Consider the following 18742-nt stretch of genomic DNA (forward strand, 5'->3'; position numbering starts at 1 on the left):
TCTAATCCTTCTGTTTGAATGTCTTCCAGAGGCTAAACTAAAGTTGTCTGTACCTCACACAAAACCATAGTGCAGGGACGTTAAGATCAACATTCATTCAATAAAAACAGAAACAAAAATTTTGATAATTTTTCATAGAATAAAAAACTTCAAAGCAAGCATTTTTTTCTTAGTCTTAAGCTATTGTTTGGATAATTAAGACAACACTTTTTAATTTGTTTTATTCATGATGGTTTTTCCCTTCTTTATGATGGCCTAGTATACTTTAGGACTATGCACAAATAATTTTCATATCACATGACTCTGCATTGCTTTAATATAAACCTGGCTGACACCAAGCAAAAGCCCTCCAAGGTCAATAAGACAGTCCACTTTTTGGCAAAATCTTTCCCCCTGCAGTGCTTTTCCTTCCTTCCTCCCAAACACTATAAGCTGGGAAGTACAAATATCTTTTGGAGTATCCTGTCAACACAGCTCAGACACAATTCAGCAGAGATAAGGAAAGGAAGTGAATTCCAGAGGTGCAGAACGTCTCGGGGAATATCCCTCAGCATGTCTTTTTCCAGTTAAATAGGAAGAGATAGATACTTTTGATATACTATTTTACTTCAATTTCTATACAAGCTCTGATCTCAACTTGTAACATGTAAGCAGAATCCTGAACTGTTTTGAATTGATTGTAGAAATATGGCCAAATTAAGATATTTAATTGTCTGATTGAGCCCTTCAATTGCTTAAACTAATTCTTCTGAAATGCAAATTGTGTTATTCAGTGGACAACCACTTTTAAACCTCTTAGCTTATAACTGATGAAAATAAATAAACATTTTATGTAAGTAAAAAGTGCAAAAATGAATAATAATTGTGAAGGAGTATTAAAAACATCAACTATCAATTGTGTTTTAAATCTTTAAATAAAATATAATCTCTGACTGTGATAGTTATGCACTTCAGTTACAGCTTCCTTTTGTTCTTCCTAAGAACATTTGTTAATAGGAAGATTATTTAGCATTGCTGTCTTTGAATAGCCTCCAAAGGCTTAGCTAATGTTGCCTATAACTCTCACAAAACTATAGCAAAGGAAAAAAAATAAATACCCCCCCCCCAACTTATTTAGAATAAGTGTTTTGTCCATCCTTTTCCTACCTCATTCAGGTGTTATAATTTTATTCAGGAATAATCCTGTATTCTATTCCCAAAGAGTTGCTTTTTATCATCATCATTATTATTATTATTATTATTATTACTATTACTATTACTCCTCCTCCTCCTCCTTCTCCTGCACTTTACAGTCACTCTTTCTCCAGTGGATCTTAAAATACTTTAAAAATAGCTTCATTTTTTTCAAAAAGTAACTGCTACTGGAGTAACAGATATTATTTAACAGTAAACAACTACGCAGTGATATCAGTCTTGGAAAATAATCTACCTGCCTTTTTACGTTGTAAGCAATTGCAAAACATGTCCATTTTATAAGCTTCCATACTTAATTCTGTGATATTCTGTTGAAATGAATATGTGAAATGAAACATAAATGAAAACAAAGCAAAACAACTTGAACAGGAGTGGCATGGTTATCCCAAAGGTCTCTTTTGTATGTCCAAAGAATGCTTTAGAGTAGTGAAAGAAATTAGATTTTCTATGTCTACATCTTTCTGTTCTTCATGCTGTACCTTTTTTTGTTTTACTTTTAAAAGATGTGTTTTTTACAATTTTTTTTTAGAATCCTGAGCAAAGTCTGGCTGTGTGCTTGTGGCCACTTTGGGGCTTAAACTGTAAAACTGGATAATTTACGAAGATGTATAGCTGTGGAGGAAAATGAAGTTTCAGTGGTGTACCTGCGGGATTAGGAGAGCTATCCTATGTGACTGCGTCCACCTGGGAAACAACAGGGAACTTGTAAGTAGGAAATGAGGAGAACCTCAAAGGAAGGACACTTTCTTCACACAGCAATTTCGTAAGTAGCCAGCTAGGGAAGGTATTGCAAAGACCATGACTTAAAGATCTTTAGACTTCCACTGAATTAGACAGGGTTCGAATGTAGTTTACAATGAATGATTTATAACCAAAGTATTCTTAAAAAAAAAGACCCTTCTAGACTATGCTGTCTTGTTGCAGAAATCCCCAGGCCTAATTTTTTTACTTCTGTGATGTTACCGTGACTCATATCTGTCTTTTACACTGTTTGCTTCTTTCTAGAAGTTTCATTCTGTACTTCTCTATCATCAATTTTGGCAGACAAACAATGAGATGTACTAGTTTTGTTTTAGAGAGGGGAAAAAGTGCACACACATTTTCTGGAACCTAAATTTCAACTTACACATTTATCTATCAACAGAACTAATTTTGGAAATAGACAAAATACAGCCTGTACTTGCAATACAGAAATAATCGATATTAGAAGGAAATCACAACACCTCTGATCACGTGTCTAGTTTATTTCAAGGAGAAAAATGGTGGTTAACTCCTTTGCACTCACCTGGCCAGAAAATGCATTTTCACACACAAATGTTTCATAGTATTTAGGGAATTCAGGTGCATGGTCATTAACATCTAGAACTTGGATGTACACATTTGCTTCTGAAATTTTTTCTGGATTTCCTAATGGTTAAAAAAAAGAAACAAATCTAAAGTTTTAAGTAATCTACTACCTATTTGAAAGAAATGTAGAAATTAGAAAACTTTACTTAATTTTTACACAGAAGAAAATAGTCACTGAGACCCACAGATACATTTTATATTGTACCTTTTTTAATATTCCTGTTCAAATATATCCCATAATATGATTTCTTATTATGTTTCTGATTGGGTTTTTGCTCCAATCTCATAATCTGAATTCCCAGCATCAATCAGACAGTGTTTTCTTGATTTGTTAGGGTTATATTTACAAAAAGTTGTGTTTTCTTTTTCCCACAAACCATCAGGTTAAATTACCATAGTATATATAGAAATACATAAGCATATTCAATACATAATACTGTATTTGTTCAGTCATTCATTTACTAGGTTGGAAACTGATTTAATGTTAAAAATAAAATCTGATCTGGATAAATTTAGTAAGGTTTTGTTCATGTGGAGCATCTCAAGCTGATGGATAGCACAATGATCGGTCACAATCCTTTAAGAAATTCTGTTACTCTTCCACTTCTTTATTATTCTGAAATATTGAAGTTTTTAGAGCAAATTTTCCCCAAATATACATACTTTCAAATCACTTCTACCACTGCTAGCCATGGAGTAATTGTAGTGGATATTCACACTTAATCCTAGTTGTCAGAAGGCTGAGACTGCTCTGAAGAACACAGTTTGAATGTGGAACAGAGCTGTTCTATCCACTGGTCTTCAAACACTTATTTGCAAAGAATTTGTAAAGAAATCTGATTTTACCCAGACATGCCTGAAGTATTACTACTGACACACTCGATAGACCGAGCTTATAGCTTTGTTCCAAGTATTATTTGCGCAACAGATTTAATTCTTAGGCATTATGTGCTCATGAAAGCTGTACTGCTTCAGTTACTTGAGTATACTCTACTGCTGTGGCTTTAGATATAAAAGTTATGTCCATATGGCTTATTCCTATTTGAAAAGGAAAATAAACCATGCCACTGTAAAGCACTTTTATTGCTGTATTTACTGCATTTACACAAGGTTTACAGCTATACCTATCTCAGACAAAGAGAATCCAGATCTAACATGATACAAAACTTGTGTATAGATTAGGCCTAAACAAAAAATACTTGCTTATGTGATAAAAATGCTCATAAATGTGTCACCTGAAACCAATAAAAGGAAAATTTGAGGGTACCAAATACCTCTTGGAAGTCTTTTGCCTATCAGTAAGGGTTTGACCTACTCACTAGGGTTTGACCCACTCAGATGGCATAGCTCTAATAAATGTCTGCTTTCCCTACAATTTAATATATTATTCTAGTGCCTAAGAAGTTTCATGTTGACATTAAAATGATTTTTTTGTTGGATAAGGACTGTTTGTTTCATTGAATAAAGTCATCTTAAGACATTTCAGGAATACTAAATAAGTTTATTTCAACCTGCTCTGTCTAAACCACAAATAGGTCATTAACAAGAATATTCATATAGTTAAAATATGCTGCATGACGTGATTACTATCACTGCCTCTGACAAGTTCTTAAGTCCTTATGGCTGTTTCTTAAGTTAGTCAAACAGACCTTTAAGAGAAAAACAAAACATTCTCCTTTTTGCCTTCCCTCTAACAGTAGGGGTTTGGTTGGTTCTTATATTGCTTTTTTATGTATAATTGACTAGTTGCTTGGAGTAAACATCTGTTTTCTTGGATCTTATGGAATCTGTGCTGATTGCTTTGAGTCTTTTGCCAAAGGAAATGGCAGTAAAAGCAACTACCACAGAGATAAAGGGCTAGATATGCAGCAGTTTCACATTGACATTCCTCCTGTGAAATCATCAGAGCTGTTCTAATTTCCAGAAGTTTATGATCTGTCTGTGTCTTCCTAAAAATATTTTTTTGTGAGATGACATTTCTCTTGTTGAAGCCCAACATACATATGACAGGCAATGATATGGTGCTTGGTTTATTGTTTAAATAAATGTAAAAAATAGCATGTATCCTTTTTAAAAATACTACTGAGAAATTTAGGACTGGCTTGTTCAGAAGTGGCTTCTGACTGGCTTGTTCAATAAGCTTCATGGAAAACATTGGTTTTAATGCTTACCTTCAAATGCCTGCAGGAACAATCAGACAGTACCTTCCAGCCTAGAGCTGCCATTCACACATTTATTTTCTTTCACCGAATTGCCCTTCCTTTTAATTTATTTTTGGTAATGATCTTGTTTCTGTTTCCGTATGTATTTGAGTTATTTTTTATTTTGTGTTTGTTTTTTTGGTTTTGGTTTTGTTTTTTTTTCATCAGTGTGTGCTTAAGTAACAGGGAAGAAATTTCCCACATTGCTATTGGAATATAACAGTATGTCAGTTTTAAATCTTTCTGAAACCTTAGGAGTTTTGCTCTGGGAGGGAGTAACACATTGCCAAGAAACTCCTGAAATAGGTTTCCAGTAAATATTCAACAAAGGTGTTAAGTGAAGCAGAGTGACTCTCCAGTTCTTCACTGGGAGGGAAAGTAGGCAACACGTGCTTTGCCTCACACAGGAAGACAGCTGTCAGAATCTAAATACAGCTGTCTTACTCAGGCTCTACATTAAGCTAAAGACCTTTCAATGAGCAGAGAATTTCTTCATCATAATCTCCATGACAGAAATCAGTACGTGAAACACAAGATCTAAGAAAGCAGTTTGTCATCTGCAATAGGTTGTATCAGTGTAGAGAATAAGTTGATGCTTTAATGACTAGAGACCAAACTGAGTAACTCACTCAGGAGGAGAAGGGAGTTGTGTGAAAAAAAGCAGACTCTCTCTAGGGACAAAATAGAACTCAGTACTTGCAGGAGATTAACGAAAGTTTAGGATTGTCACTAGTCAGTAAAAGGAAACTTTGAATAATAATGATAATAATTAAAAAAAGAAAAAAGTTCAGTTTAGGCTAAGGCAAGTTTATGATTTGTCTTTCTTTACTTCCCGAAGGAAAGGGAGGAAGAATTTAGTGGTAAAATTAGAAAATATAGGAGTAATCCAAAACGTTAGAAGTCTGTTAATAAAAACATATTTCACCAAGGTGAGGTGACAATTAGACATTAAATTAATGACATAAACTGTGACTGATATCTCCAGAAAGCCACCAATACTGTAAACATGTATTACCTCTGAAACCCACTATGAAAAGTTTTCTGTGCGAAACCCTATGGGCAGATGATTCTGTTGACTCTTGTGGGTAAGTCTGCTTAAGACTAATAGTGCACTGTTCCACTGGACATATGAGAATCAAAGGAAGCTTCAGTGAGTTGTTTCCACTGCAAATTTTTGTTGGCCGTTTATAGCTCAATTGAGAGAAAGCTGAGGCAAGCATTCCTCTTCTAGATTAATAAATTGTCATTCAGTTATCTTTGGTTAATCACTGTCAAGTAAAGCTGATGGATTAAGGGTTTCTTGCTTTAATGTGTTGTTAGAATGCTGCTGTTTTTGCTTGAATCTTTTACTAGGTGGAAGCCGATTAACACCAAGTAAACCTCAAACATGTAAGAAACTTGATTTCTCTTGAGCTAGAACTCTCCTAGGCATAAAGCAGAACAAGACTGAACAGATAGTAGGCTCCCAATGCTTGAATCTTATGTCCAACGGATTAGATCTATTTTTGGGTACTTTTGAGACATGCTATTGAGGTATGTTCCACTCTAGAAGCTTGCAATAGCAAAAGCAAGCTTCTCTCACTAACCTCTGATCCCTATCATAACAATGGGGGCAAAAGGCTTAGGCCCTGTACAAATGCCAGGACATAGTAGGCCCGTAGAGAAGTTGCTGTTGTAATGCAGTTTCAAGATTTGTCTCACCTACACAGAATATCTAGTGTGGATGAAGTCTAGTGGTGTTTTGATTTGGCTTCAGTGTATCCACAATGTCATCCACAAAATGTCTTATACGCACATTGGGATTATATTTCAAGGAATAAAATGCCACTAGTTGATAATATAAATCATTTCAGGTATGCCCAAACCAAGGTGACCTAACTTCAATGCTTTGAATATAATTTTATAGACAGTGACCTTACCATTGTTGAAGAAATAAAGAATATGAAGAGAATGAGGGCTCAGTCTCTCTACAGTAACTTTCATTACTGTAAAAGATCTGCTTCCTTTTACGGCAGGAGACACTTATTCATTTGTAACATTTGGTCCTTTCCTTTTTTATTGTTTAGCTAAACAGAAAAGTCCAGACCAAAGTCATCCTGCTGTGTTTCCATAGAGCTATTCAAGGCAGGACAAAAATATGCCAGAGATCCATTTTACCATCACCTGCCAGCTGTCCAGCAATGTGAGAAGTAAGATACACTTATGTTTAAAAACTCACAGAGAAGCTGAAAGGAAGATAACACTATCAATTCCCAAACACAAAATGGAGACTCCAGTGAATATTGCTAATGACTATCCTATATTAAACTTCTAGCCATACTATTCTGACCTATATAGAGAAAATATTTCTCTTTAGCACAGTGCAATTGATGAATATATGTTTAAACTGGTCTAAACAATAAATAGCATTAAACTGAGATTCAGGATGAAACTAACATATTAAAAATATTTGGCAAAATTTGTTTGACCTATTCATAGGCCTCCAGTTTCAATTTTTTTTTTTAAATCATTCCTAAGAATGGATGGGATTAGGTTTTTTAAATAGTATCCAAATAATCTTGCTAAACTGCATTATAAATCAGTAGCTGTTAATTTTCTAGAGTGATGTCCCAGAGTCAGGCAACTAGACAACCAAAAGCACAAACAGAAGTAATTTGCATTTGGCTTTCAAACAAAACTGACAGGTGAAATCTATATGAAGGATGCTTCACAGATTTAATTGTCACTGAAGAGAAGTCTAGCTGACTTAGGCCTTACATTCACAATTAATTTGAGCCACAGTTTCTGACTGGAGTTAAATTAGACCCTGGCTAATTTCACACTAGTCAAAAATCTGGTGTGAAATTAACCAGGGTCTAATTTAGCAGAAGATCTTGCACTGCAGGAGCAATTCATACGTTTCAGTGTAACTTGAAAGCATTGCAGTCTTGATCCTATTACAATTTCCTTTCTTTTTTTTATAAGGTCATCTTTTATGATAAAGCACAGGACCTTGGAGTTCAAATACATTCTGCTTCTATTTAACTAATCATTTTAATAATGCTCCTTAACGTAACAAGCAACAGTAATATAATGAGAAAGAAGCGTGTATTCTCCATGTAAAGAAAGCATATTCAGATGATAATTACAGTATGCAGGATATAAAACACAGTGTTCTTTAAGTTTCTTACTCACTTGTTTCTGTGGCTGTAACAGTTATGTTGTGCCAAGCAGCTATCTCTCGGTCCAGAGGTTTAGTTGTAATGATTGTTCCATTGTGTTCATTGATGCTGAACAATCTCTTTAAATACATGCCATGGACAATAGAATACCTGCACCAAAAAAGTAAAGAGATTCCCTAATACTGAAATGTTCTGTCAGAAAAAAGGACCTATAAAGCTATTGTCAGTTGAGAAAACAGACCTGTGCATATATACATATAAATATGTGCTGCAACAACTCAGAAATCATGAAAAATGTACGCTTATAAACATTTAAAATTCACTGCTGCTGAGATCAAAGCTCTTCTTTTTACAAAACTAAATATGCCTCAGATCTATATTAATGTGAACTGAATCAGAAATGCATTATTCATTCTTATTTCTAAGTCAGGCTCACAGCAGGTGAATGACTTCGTTGAAAAGAAACAGCAAAAGTGCCACTTGTGAAATGAATAACACTAACAGCTAAGCGGAGGTATAATGGTAAATCCATTTTGTCATTGCTGACATGCTCTGATGCTGAGGGAATGGGCATTAGAAAGAAAGAAAGACAACTATCTGTAATGAGGTGTCACCAAGCCAGGGTACACAATCTTAACATGAGAGATGACTGCAAATGAGTCCAGGGTTCCAGAGTCTTAACTTAAAGGATCTGGATGCTATGTCCATATGTGGACATGCACATGCATACATACATACATATATACACCCCATTCAATTTGGTAAAGTTTAATCCCGTGTCACAGGCCAGCAAGGAACTGAAAAAAGACACCAAAGATATTGGCTCAAATGGAAAGGATATGTACAAATATTTTTCATGACATATAAAAAAGAATGTGTGTCACAGTTCCTCGCAGAATCTATTTCATGGAATTAAAATCTGTTTCAATAGTTGAAAGATTCTTACTGTTTCTGTTTGGAATTCCCACATTTAATTATTCCCTCTTTTATTCTCTCTTTCATTTTTCTTGATAATATCCTTCCATCTCATGTTGGCACTCAGGACTCTAGCTCAGATTATGTGCCAGCAGTTGGATGGCTCTCTTGCTTATTATTTATAGTTACCTTTCAGTCTGTTTGGAAAATCAGCAAGATGGTAAATTAAAGAACCATCATAACATAGTCAGAGATTGTTCTTTTCATTTGAAACAAAGGATTGTCATTTATAAACCTCTATTTTAGGGTTTTACACCTCAATCTTAAGTATTTTCTATTTATGTGAGTGTTTCTCATCCTCCTCATTGAAAGCTTGTTTAGGGTTTTGTCATTGTTTTTCTTTGTTGTTTTGGTTTTATTTGTTTTTTGATAGATAATTTTCAGAAAATCTATGCTGGATTTTTTTAAGTATTTTTCATTATTGAAATAGTGTGGTTTTCTTGCATGTTTTTGTTTCTTTTATTTATTTGAGAAATGGGGTCCAAAATGCAACACAGATGTTTTTCCAAGCTATAAGTAAATGCTCTCATTTGCGATAGTGATGGTTTAGAAATTGGATGCATATGTGTGGTACTTTTCCCAATAAACTCATCTTTGTATTAAAAATGCCTAGCTTTATTTTAAAAAAACTCAGTGGTGCAATATACACTTAAGAGTAATGGGGCTATACAGACATACTCACTTCATAACAAACTCCATCAAAATATTTCGGATTCACAGATATGCATTGTATTTACATGTTTTGTAGGAGATACTGAAGCATCTGAATAAACAACAAACCAAATCCAACTGTTTTGAAAAAAGTGCAGGTATATTTTTATTCTTATCTAATTTAACCTATGACTAGCTTACTAAATAACAGTAAATTGGTATAAAAACAAAGCAAATGGTATTGCATTAACGATACTTCTGAAGCCTGAATTATAGATAACAGTATGATTCTTTTGCTATTAGGAATCTGTTAAATTAATCCACATACCATAAGTTATTTTGCATCTCACATGTTTGTCCCTGTATTCCAGGTTGTCTAAATTGCACAGTACATGGTGACATCAAGTAACTCGACCAGCTATTTTAATTATAAATCCCAAGTAGTGATTAATTACCTATTTCCTTCCTTAAGATACAGCAAAATGAGTTTATAAAATTAAAAGCCTGTGGGATTTATATATATATATATATAAAATATCTCTATGGGGCAGCTGTGGTAACTGCAGGGAACTGGTGAATTTTGGTCGTGCTGAGAAGGGTAGATTCCCATTGAGATGTTCTGTTTCTCTCTTCCACCAATGACTCCATCTCTTCTTTTCTCAAAAAGTAATTGGGAACAGATTGGAAAACCTCAAGGCACTTGCAGTTTTGGCTATGGTACCCTAGTTCTGCTGTTATACTACAACCTCTCCCAGTCCACTATTTTAAACACTGTCCCACTTCAAAGTGATTGTAAAGATGCACAAACAAAGCTAATTTATTCAGTTTTTTTTGCTAGGGGCCAGGATTTAACCGAGGGTAATTTAGGTTATCACAATGAAAGCACACTTAATTGTAATCATGAACCAAAGAAAGGAACCCTTGAAGTTTATGTCACAAAGCTAGTCCTTGGTGCCTTTGGACATCCCAACTGTATTTATGTATGAGGCCTATTCATGTTTTAAGTTAGATACCTGACTGGGCTGTCATCATTGTCTGGATCTCTAGCAGTTACAACGCCTACCAATGAGCCACTCACAGCCCCTTCAGCAATCTCCATCACATAGTTCTCCAAGGTGAAAACTGGAGGTTCATCAACATCTTGCACATTGATTTTGACAATGGTTGTGTCTTCAAATGGTCCTTCTTCCAGAAAACGTTCATCAATATACCTGTTGACAACTTTTGCTCGAACATTATATCTCCTCTTGCTCTCATAATCCACCCTCTGTTAAGAAACAAAGTGAAATTTGGAATCTTTCTTTGTTCACATTTGAAAATTAATAAAAAATCAATATCTGGTGTGAGATTAAAGCCAAAATAGTGATATCTTCTTTCTGAATGTTTTATATGCAGTTTATTCCAAGATTTCTTTTTTAACCCTAAAAACACTCTAACAATTATTTTGTGGCATACTTTATTTGGCTTTCACTGCTAAAGATTGATTTCCTTGGCATGGAGGCTTGCTTTATTGTTAAAGTTAAACAACACTGTGATAGAAGTCTTCCCATAGAATGTCAGTCATAAGCAAAACAACTTTCTTTCTTGGTACTCCTATTTCCAACCAATGTAGGTGGAACTTTAATGAATGTTATTCTTGACTTTTGTATAAACAATGGCAATCAGTTAATCTGCAGGAGTTAAACTGAATTTCTTAAAATTTAGTCTCTAAAAGAAATAAATTCCAGGAGGTAATAAAGAATTTAACAAACACATAGTTATATTACTATTTTTGACAGTTGTTATCCTCTCTAATTAAAACAAGAAATATTAAAGAAATATCTTCCTGCATTGTAATAAATCCAAATAGAAAAAAACCAAAATTATAGCTTTCAGTTCTTCAAGGTCCTGGATTTCACTAGTGACTATTGAACCGTATCATCATTTCAGACCCAGAATATTTCCTCTTCCTTTATGATACCAAGATAAATCATACAGTAAACAAAAGCCTCTTAAATATCTTAATTAATAAGTCTAGCATATTTTGAGTGTTTTTAGTATATTTTAAAAGCTATGTCATGATAACTTTTCCACTCAATCCACTGTGTATCTCAGTATCTTAATACGTTTTGTCTTCAGTTAAATTAACAGGAAGCTTTGGAAGGAAGGAAATAGTGTGTACCTTTTATTGATGAAGATTTTACAGATTTTGCAGAAGAGAGAGAGAACATTTTCTCTCAATAGGATACACTGTTATTCATATCTGGGAATAAAATTAAAATACTTCATCTGTCAGTACTGCATTTAGCCAGTAACAGGAATGAGGCAAAAAAATAAACAAAAGGAAAACCATATTTCTTTCTTTCCCCCTAATATTCCCATCAAATCATGAAGCCTGTAGAAAGAAAAGCAATAGTAAAATCCAAAGGAATAGGCACTTTTAAAATCTCTTGCTTGTTTGAGGAGGTTCTTTCCAGTATTTAGAGATGTTCGATTAGGTTTCTGAGATCTCACCTTTTTTAATAAAATAATTCCTTCTTGAGTCTCATTGTCAGTAATGATGTCAAAAACATCTGTGCTATCTCCTTCAATGAAATAGTTCATGGCTGCATTCTCCCCTATGTCGCTGTCTTCTGCCATGAGTCTGCCTATGGTAGTGCCCACAGGAGCCTCTTCAGAGATGCTCATATAGTAGAGTCCTAAAGAAACATACACTGACACAATTCAGTGATCTACCTGGTTAATAGCCATTATAGCTATGATGGCATGAGGCTATCAGAAAGTTGGGGAAAGGCACTAGCTTTTATTAGACGCACTGAGGTACTTTGGGGGCCGAGGAAGACAACCTTTCCACCCATGAGTCCTTCTCTCCCAGCCCCTCTTTAGGAGTAAATGAAGGGCTGAAGTGCATAAACTACAGCACTATGAACAATCAGTGGAGGGCAGCACTTCCCAACTGCATGTTATTAGCTCCTACTGCCAGCCCAACTGGCAGCTCTCACATCACTGGAAACTCCCTGGACTGAGATTTCCGACAAGATTACAGAATCCTTTTAGCAAAGACTGAAGAAAGGAGAGAAAGAAGGGGAGTGAAAACAGTGCTAAGTATCTCACTGCTCAAATCTTAGGCTTAGGTAGTGCAAACTATGTGGAAAGAAGTTTAGGAACTCCGTTGACTCCAAAGGCTAGTGATAAAAACAGGAGCCAGAAGTCTTTGGACAATAGTAGAGGTGTTTGCTCTATTTGGAGTTTGAACTTTTCTGTTGAAATTTGTGATGCTGAAGACAAACACAGACAGACCTCAGTGAACTTAACAGAGCTACAGTAGATCTAAATTTCCTCAAGTCTTCAACAACTATCAGTAGCCTATACTCACGCTGTTGAAATTTAGGTGCATTGTCATTGATGTCAGAGAGGTTGATGGTAACAGTGGCTGTTGCTGAAAAAGCCCCTGCTTGTCCAACCATATCTTTGGCTTGGATGATGACCAAGTACTGATCCTTTGTTTCTCTATCCATTTGGGAAGACATTCTGATAACCCCTAAAAATGAAAAGTACATTTTTAGGGCCCTGACATATAATAGTCACATTTTTCCCCAAATCTGACTACATAATAAGGGTATAAAATGCATCATTGGACACAGTTATGAATTTACACTCTAGATAGTGCACAGCACACCTGTCCTAACGCTGGGAATTAGCACTCTTGGCAACATCCAAGCTGTATGGTGTATCCATTCTGCAGCATGGTAAGAGTACTGGTCCCATCACTATACTAGGGAGCAAAACACACCATATCTCTCTTCTACTATATGTAACCATTTTTCTTCCCCCAAAATCAGGATTTTCAAGGGATGTTACATATCTGGGGTGACGACTTCTAATACACAGATAAGAATGGCCACATAATGAGCTTGAGAGCTGTTAACTCTGAAGCGCTCCTGGGTCCATTTGTTGGATAGGGTACTCAGAATCGAACTCTGTTTTCTTTAGCAAGATCGTTTGCTAAATAAATTGTTGATTCTCTAAAGAGAGTGAGAGAATGTCTCATTTAAAAAAATGAAATTTTTAAAATGTGGAAATTATGCAAAGACATACAAATGTAGGATGATAGGAGTTGATATTTGTGTTGAACTGAAGAAAGAAAATGCCTGTTTCTGCTAAACATCCATTTTATGATATATTACGGATTGATTTCGGCTTACAAGGGTATTCTGCAGTACCTGTCTTTGGCTCCACAGAGAAATAAGGCTGTCCCTGAATGAGACTGTAAAGCAGACGTGCACTATTCCCATAAGAAGGATCATCACCATCTGTAGCTGTTACCTGTGTAACAGATGTACCTAAGAAAAAAAATATATATATGTACATTAAACATGTAAAAATACTCATTTAAATTACTTATTAAGTTTCTATGGATTACCTACAGGTTTACTTTTTTGAACCATTGCCCATGCATCTTTTTTGTATTTTTTTGCTATTATCTCTTTTTGGCCTGTTTCATTTTGTATAAGTTACTTCATAATTACACAGCATCAAAATTTTAAGAACCTTTTAAGACACCACTTATATTAGCAAATCGTCCTGAAAATGTTCAGGAGTAAATGACACCTTCTAAAATTCATCATTAAACAGGGAAAATGTTTCTTCAGTAGCTCTTTTGGTTCCATTCAAATTTTCAATTAAAATAAAAAGAAATAGCATATGAATTTTCAATGGTATCTTTATTTATATTGCTTAAAATACTATATATCTTACTCTTTTTATCCTAATTTGTAATATCTGAATGGAGCATAGCAAGATATTTCCCCTCCCCTTGTAAACTCTTCAAAGTATTTTATGAAAGTTTCCCATAAGAATAAGAAAACAAAACCAGCTTATCAGCAGTATGACCACCGCATGACTGAAAGAAATAAATTGTTAACAAGCAAAGCAGCCAAGAAATATAACAAGGCTCTTATAACGTTTTATATTCTTGAGTCTTTAATGAGCCTTTCCCAGTGCCAAAGACATAGCAGAATCAATCTGCAGAACATGATTTCATCTCTGGCTAGTAGTCAGTAATATCCTAGAGCCAAGATTAGCAGCAATCTCATGGGGCCATCAGTGCTGATTATCTTTTTAAAGGAAATAGTCATAGTAGCATCATTTTATAATGTAATCATTATTTTTGTCCATTTTTCTCACCTAGGTTCTGCATAAATACACAAATATCACTTCTCCTGAGGGAGAGCAGGAAATCAAGCTACTTTCTAAAACTTTCTAGCATATGTTCACATGGTTGCACCTGAATACCAGTATAGCTATATAGCTAAGTTGGAGGAGAAAAGAAGAAGACATGATGGGGTGAAAAGTGTTTGGCCAGAAACACCTTTACTATGGCAAACTGAAAGTTTGTACTTGTCCCTGGTAAAAAAAAATATATATTCATTTCTGATCTTTCTAATAGTTCAATAGTTTTATTTGTTAATAGATCTGAAGAAGGCTTTCTAATGTAAAGTATGCTGAACTTGGTGAACAAAATATTTTGATTATTTTCAGAAGCGTTCCTTTTTTTGTTTTCTGTCAGCCTACATGTTTCTCAGCCTACATGTTTCTACATGTTTAGTCTACAGAACTTCAAGTGATTTTATAATGCATGCTATCTTCCCTCAGAGTGCAGGTACACTTTGGAGTAAAGTGTTACTCATTGCTACCAAGTTTAAGAGTGAGATACCCTTAAAAACATACCAATGATACCAATTTTCTGACATATACGTTATACACACACACGCGCGCGCGCGCGCGCGCGCACACACACCTATGCCAGAAATATGGTATTTATTTGTGTGTGTGTGTGTGTGTGTGTGTGTGTGTGTGTATCACTCCCTATTGCTTTGGAGAAATGTGAAAGATAAAATGACAGACTAATCAGGGCATATATATTCTTCATAAGTAACAATATTCCTTAATAAGACTGAAGAGTAAAGGAAACAGAAACACCCAGCTGTTAACTCCATATCAGTGTGGTCAGTGGAAACTGTTCTATTTTAACTAACAAGAAGTTCATGCTCTAAGATAATTCAGCATGAGGAGAACACAGTTGTTTTGAAAAAAAAAAAAAGAGTGCTAGTTAAGAAGGGTTCCAGCACCGTGGATAATCCAAGGTACAGTCTGTTATAGATGCCTCTTTCTGATATAGAAACCCAAATGTGAACAGTGAAGTTCAGAAATGGACTGTTTATGGCACCATGTTTAACAAATAAGGAATAAGATACAACAAAAAAGAATATATGAATGCAAAGTTGATTACAGCTTTTTGAATCTCACTCATTTAAAGGCAGATTTTTCTACACAGTTTCTATTCATTAAAAAGAAATCCTGAAACTAAAATGGCATTTGATGCTTCTCTAAGCTCCAGCCTACTTTGCTTCCTTGTTGATTCTTCCAGAGTGTGGCAGAGGGTGGAAGTATGGCATTTGTATGAGTGGACTTAGTGAGATGCAGCAGGGAAATGGAGAGATAGGCAAACAAAGGGTATCTAGTAAGGAAAGAACAGGTTTAGAGGATAAGAAGAATGTTTGTCTCCTGCATTCTCAGTAGGAAGACTTTATTTTAAAATTGGGGTGGCAGGAGACCACATAAAGGCAGGGCTGTGGGTTCTCTCATTTCTTGAGGACAGAGATCTCATGATCATGATACAAAGCTCTAAATTAAATATAGATTGAGCAGTGGGCAGGAAAAAAAAATGTTATCCCAAGATTATATATTTTTTTTTTCAGTTTTTAATTTCACATTGCCATGAAACCTATTTTTCTATCCATACTAAACAAAACAAACAATTTCCTGAATGGAACCATGCTTACCTAGACATTTGTTTTTGAGTGATAAAAATTACAGTGCTAATATTATGCTCTCAATAACTCTGAAAACATGTTTAAGGCATTTTTTTTCACTCCTTGTTTGGGAGGAAAATAATTGAGCAGATTCAAAAAACGTATTTTGAAACAATCAACTAGCACATTTTTTAAAAAAAGCACCTCCTGACATTCCAGGCATGAAATGTCATAATTGACAATCTAATTATGATAGCACTTTGCATCATTTATGTGCAAAAGGATATGATGCCAAAGAGGCAAAATAACTGAATATGTCTGTGGGCTTTAAAACATATATATTTGAATAAGGGAGTCTGTGTGACATTGATATGAAGTTTATCCCCAAGTATGTCTTAAGTGCACAGAAATGTCTTAAGCTAGATAGTAAACATGTTTACACTTTCTTTAATTTTTATTAGCATCTATTTGAAACAAACTACTTTTTGCTGATTGTTGTATAAGATTTTTCTTTGTATTACTAGAGCTTTGGTTTTGTCCCTCTTGAACAAAGCATAACAGCGTAATTTATATCTTGCAGCTCATTAGGTAAACTATAGGGCACTCATGTACGATATAGTTATTCGTTTTTCTAACTACAGCCTGAAATCTATAAAAAGATTAAGTACTGATATATTATTGCACCTGACTCTTAACCATTCCATCAGATATACTACGTTTGTACAAGTTTAACAGCTATATGGGAGGTACTTAATGTAAAATCATACAAAATGCCTGAGGGAAAACCAGTCTTGTACTCCCAGAAGAGTCCATTTGCTGATACACTTTTCATTTACTGTGACACTCAAATATAAAATCCTAATAAAATTTAATACTGAAGATAAAGGAGAGCTAAGAAAGAACTAAAAGGTATTCTAATTTGTTGTCACATTGGTATATGTATTGATATTTGTACCTAACTTTAGGCAATTTTTTCTAGGGAAAGGTTGGACAGGTTCTGTGAGGCAAGTAATACATGTCTGGCTGTGAATTATTCTCTCCTTGCTTTCTTAGTTTCAGACACAATGTTTACTAACAGTGAACTGCTTTCGCAAGTGTTGACCACACTTCTTGAGCATGTTTTCTGTAGGAGAATTACTAGGAGATCCCACGTCTAGGATCATTGAGCCGAACTGTTGCTAGAGAGCTCTGCAACGGAGTGAAGGACAAAAATAAGTCTCTCTGTTGGGCTATATCATCTAAACTAATTCTGGTCTACACCCTTACTAAGCCAAAAGAAATTCTAGTTTGTGGTGAGAGAAGCACTGAGAAGCACTAATATAGTGAATCAGTACGATATTGATGTTGCAAATTTTGGTTGCTTACTGTTTCCATCTGTTGGGAAGTTAGAAAGCTTATTCTAAGGATTAATCCCTTAGGGTGCATATTGAAAGAAGTTTCCCTTCAGAAGTACAGACCCTACACTTCAAGAGCCAGGGTAAGTTAGCCCAGAAAGAACTTTGTGGTCTGGCTTGGCTGTTTCATGTATTGGAGCTGCCTGATTTTAAAGCCGGACAAGGTACCTTCACATTATGTTATAGTTGAGACACACCCAAAGCAATTGTGTGTCTTACATGAAACAAAGTATTTTCCACCACAATGACTGGTATAAAGGGGACTATATAACACTCCCCTCATATTCTATATACCATACATACACACTAATATACACATTAGTGTACTAGTGTGCATATGGCAGAAGTAGGTGAAAGAATTATTTCTAAAATAATGATGGAATTAATGCTAAAGAGGTCAAAGATAGAAGTGGTATAGAAAATATTTCAGGATATGTAAGAGTTGACCTAGATTCACATATCATACACTGGGTAGTGACAAATCTGTGAGTTTACTATTTCAAGCAGTCTGTGTCTAAGGGGATGCACACAGGGAGCTAGTCTTATTTTTTACCCATTCTGACAAACTGAGAGAGGAGTGTTACTTCTTTTTTTCTTCTTCTTTTTTTTTTCATTTCATATATTTTTACATTTTTTATGGAATCTGTTTTGTCATCTTACAGGAATATCACAAAATAAAATAAATCTTTTACAGTTTAGTTGATTTTATGCAAAGTTACATGGTATTTTCAGAATATAAATGTATAAGAGATGATTCAGGAGATTGGATAAAGGCTGCTGAACCTTCCATTCTTAGGTTGTCAGTTTGTAGCCAACCCAAGTCAGTCCAAATTGAAGACTCTCATCTGACAACTGCTTGTTGATGGTTTCAGGTGAGAAACAGAGGTATATGGGAAAAGGTTACTACTGCTGTATTTGGCCATAAGTATCACTCTAACTGGCAAGTTCATCCAAGAAGACAAGATCTCTTCTCTTTATGTTTGTGTTTGTTTTTGGTTTTGTTTTTAAGATGCAATTATCCACTC

General features: G+C 34.9%; 1 protein-coding gene across 1 annotated transcript in view; it reads right to left on the reverse strand.

The window, feature by feature from the left end:
- CDH19 (cadherin 19) overlaps positions 1-18742 on the reverse strand; it is a 39628-nt gene that overhangs the window by 13539 nt on the left and 7347 nt on the right. The window contains exons 3-8 of the mRNA XM_013942347.2: positions 13732-13851; positions 12885-13049; positions 12023-12207; positions 10543-10796; positions 7917-8053; positions 2480-2601 (exon numbers count right to left, since the gene is read on the reverse strand). Of these exons, the coding sequence (XP_013797801.1) occupies positions 2480-2601; positions 7917-8053; positions 10543-10796; positions 12023-12207; positions 12885-13049; positions 13732-13851 (983 nt within the window). The remainder of the gene's footprint in view (positions 1-2479; positions 2602-7916; positions 8054-10542; positions 10797-12022; positions 12208-12884; positions 13050-13731; positions 13852-18742) is intronic.

This window comes from Apteryx mantelli, chromosome 2, assembly GCF_036417845.1.
Source record: "Apteryx mantelli isolate bAptMan1 chromosome 2, bAptMan1.hap1, whole genome shotgun sequence".
Classification (NCBI taxonomy): Eukaryota; Metazoa; Chordata; class Aves; order Apterygiformes; family Apterygidae; genus Apteryx; species Apteryx mantelli.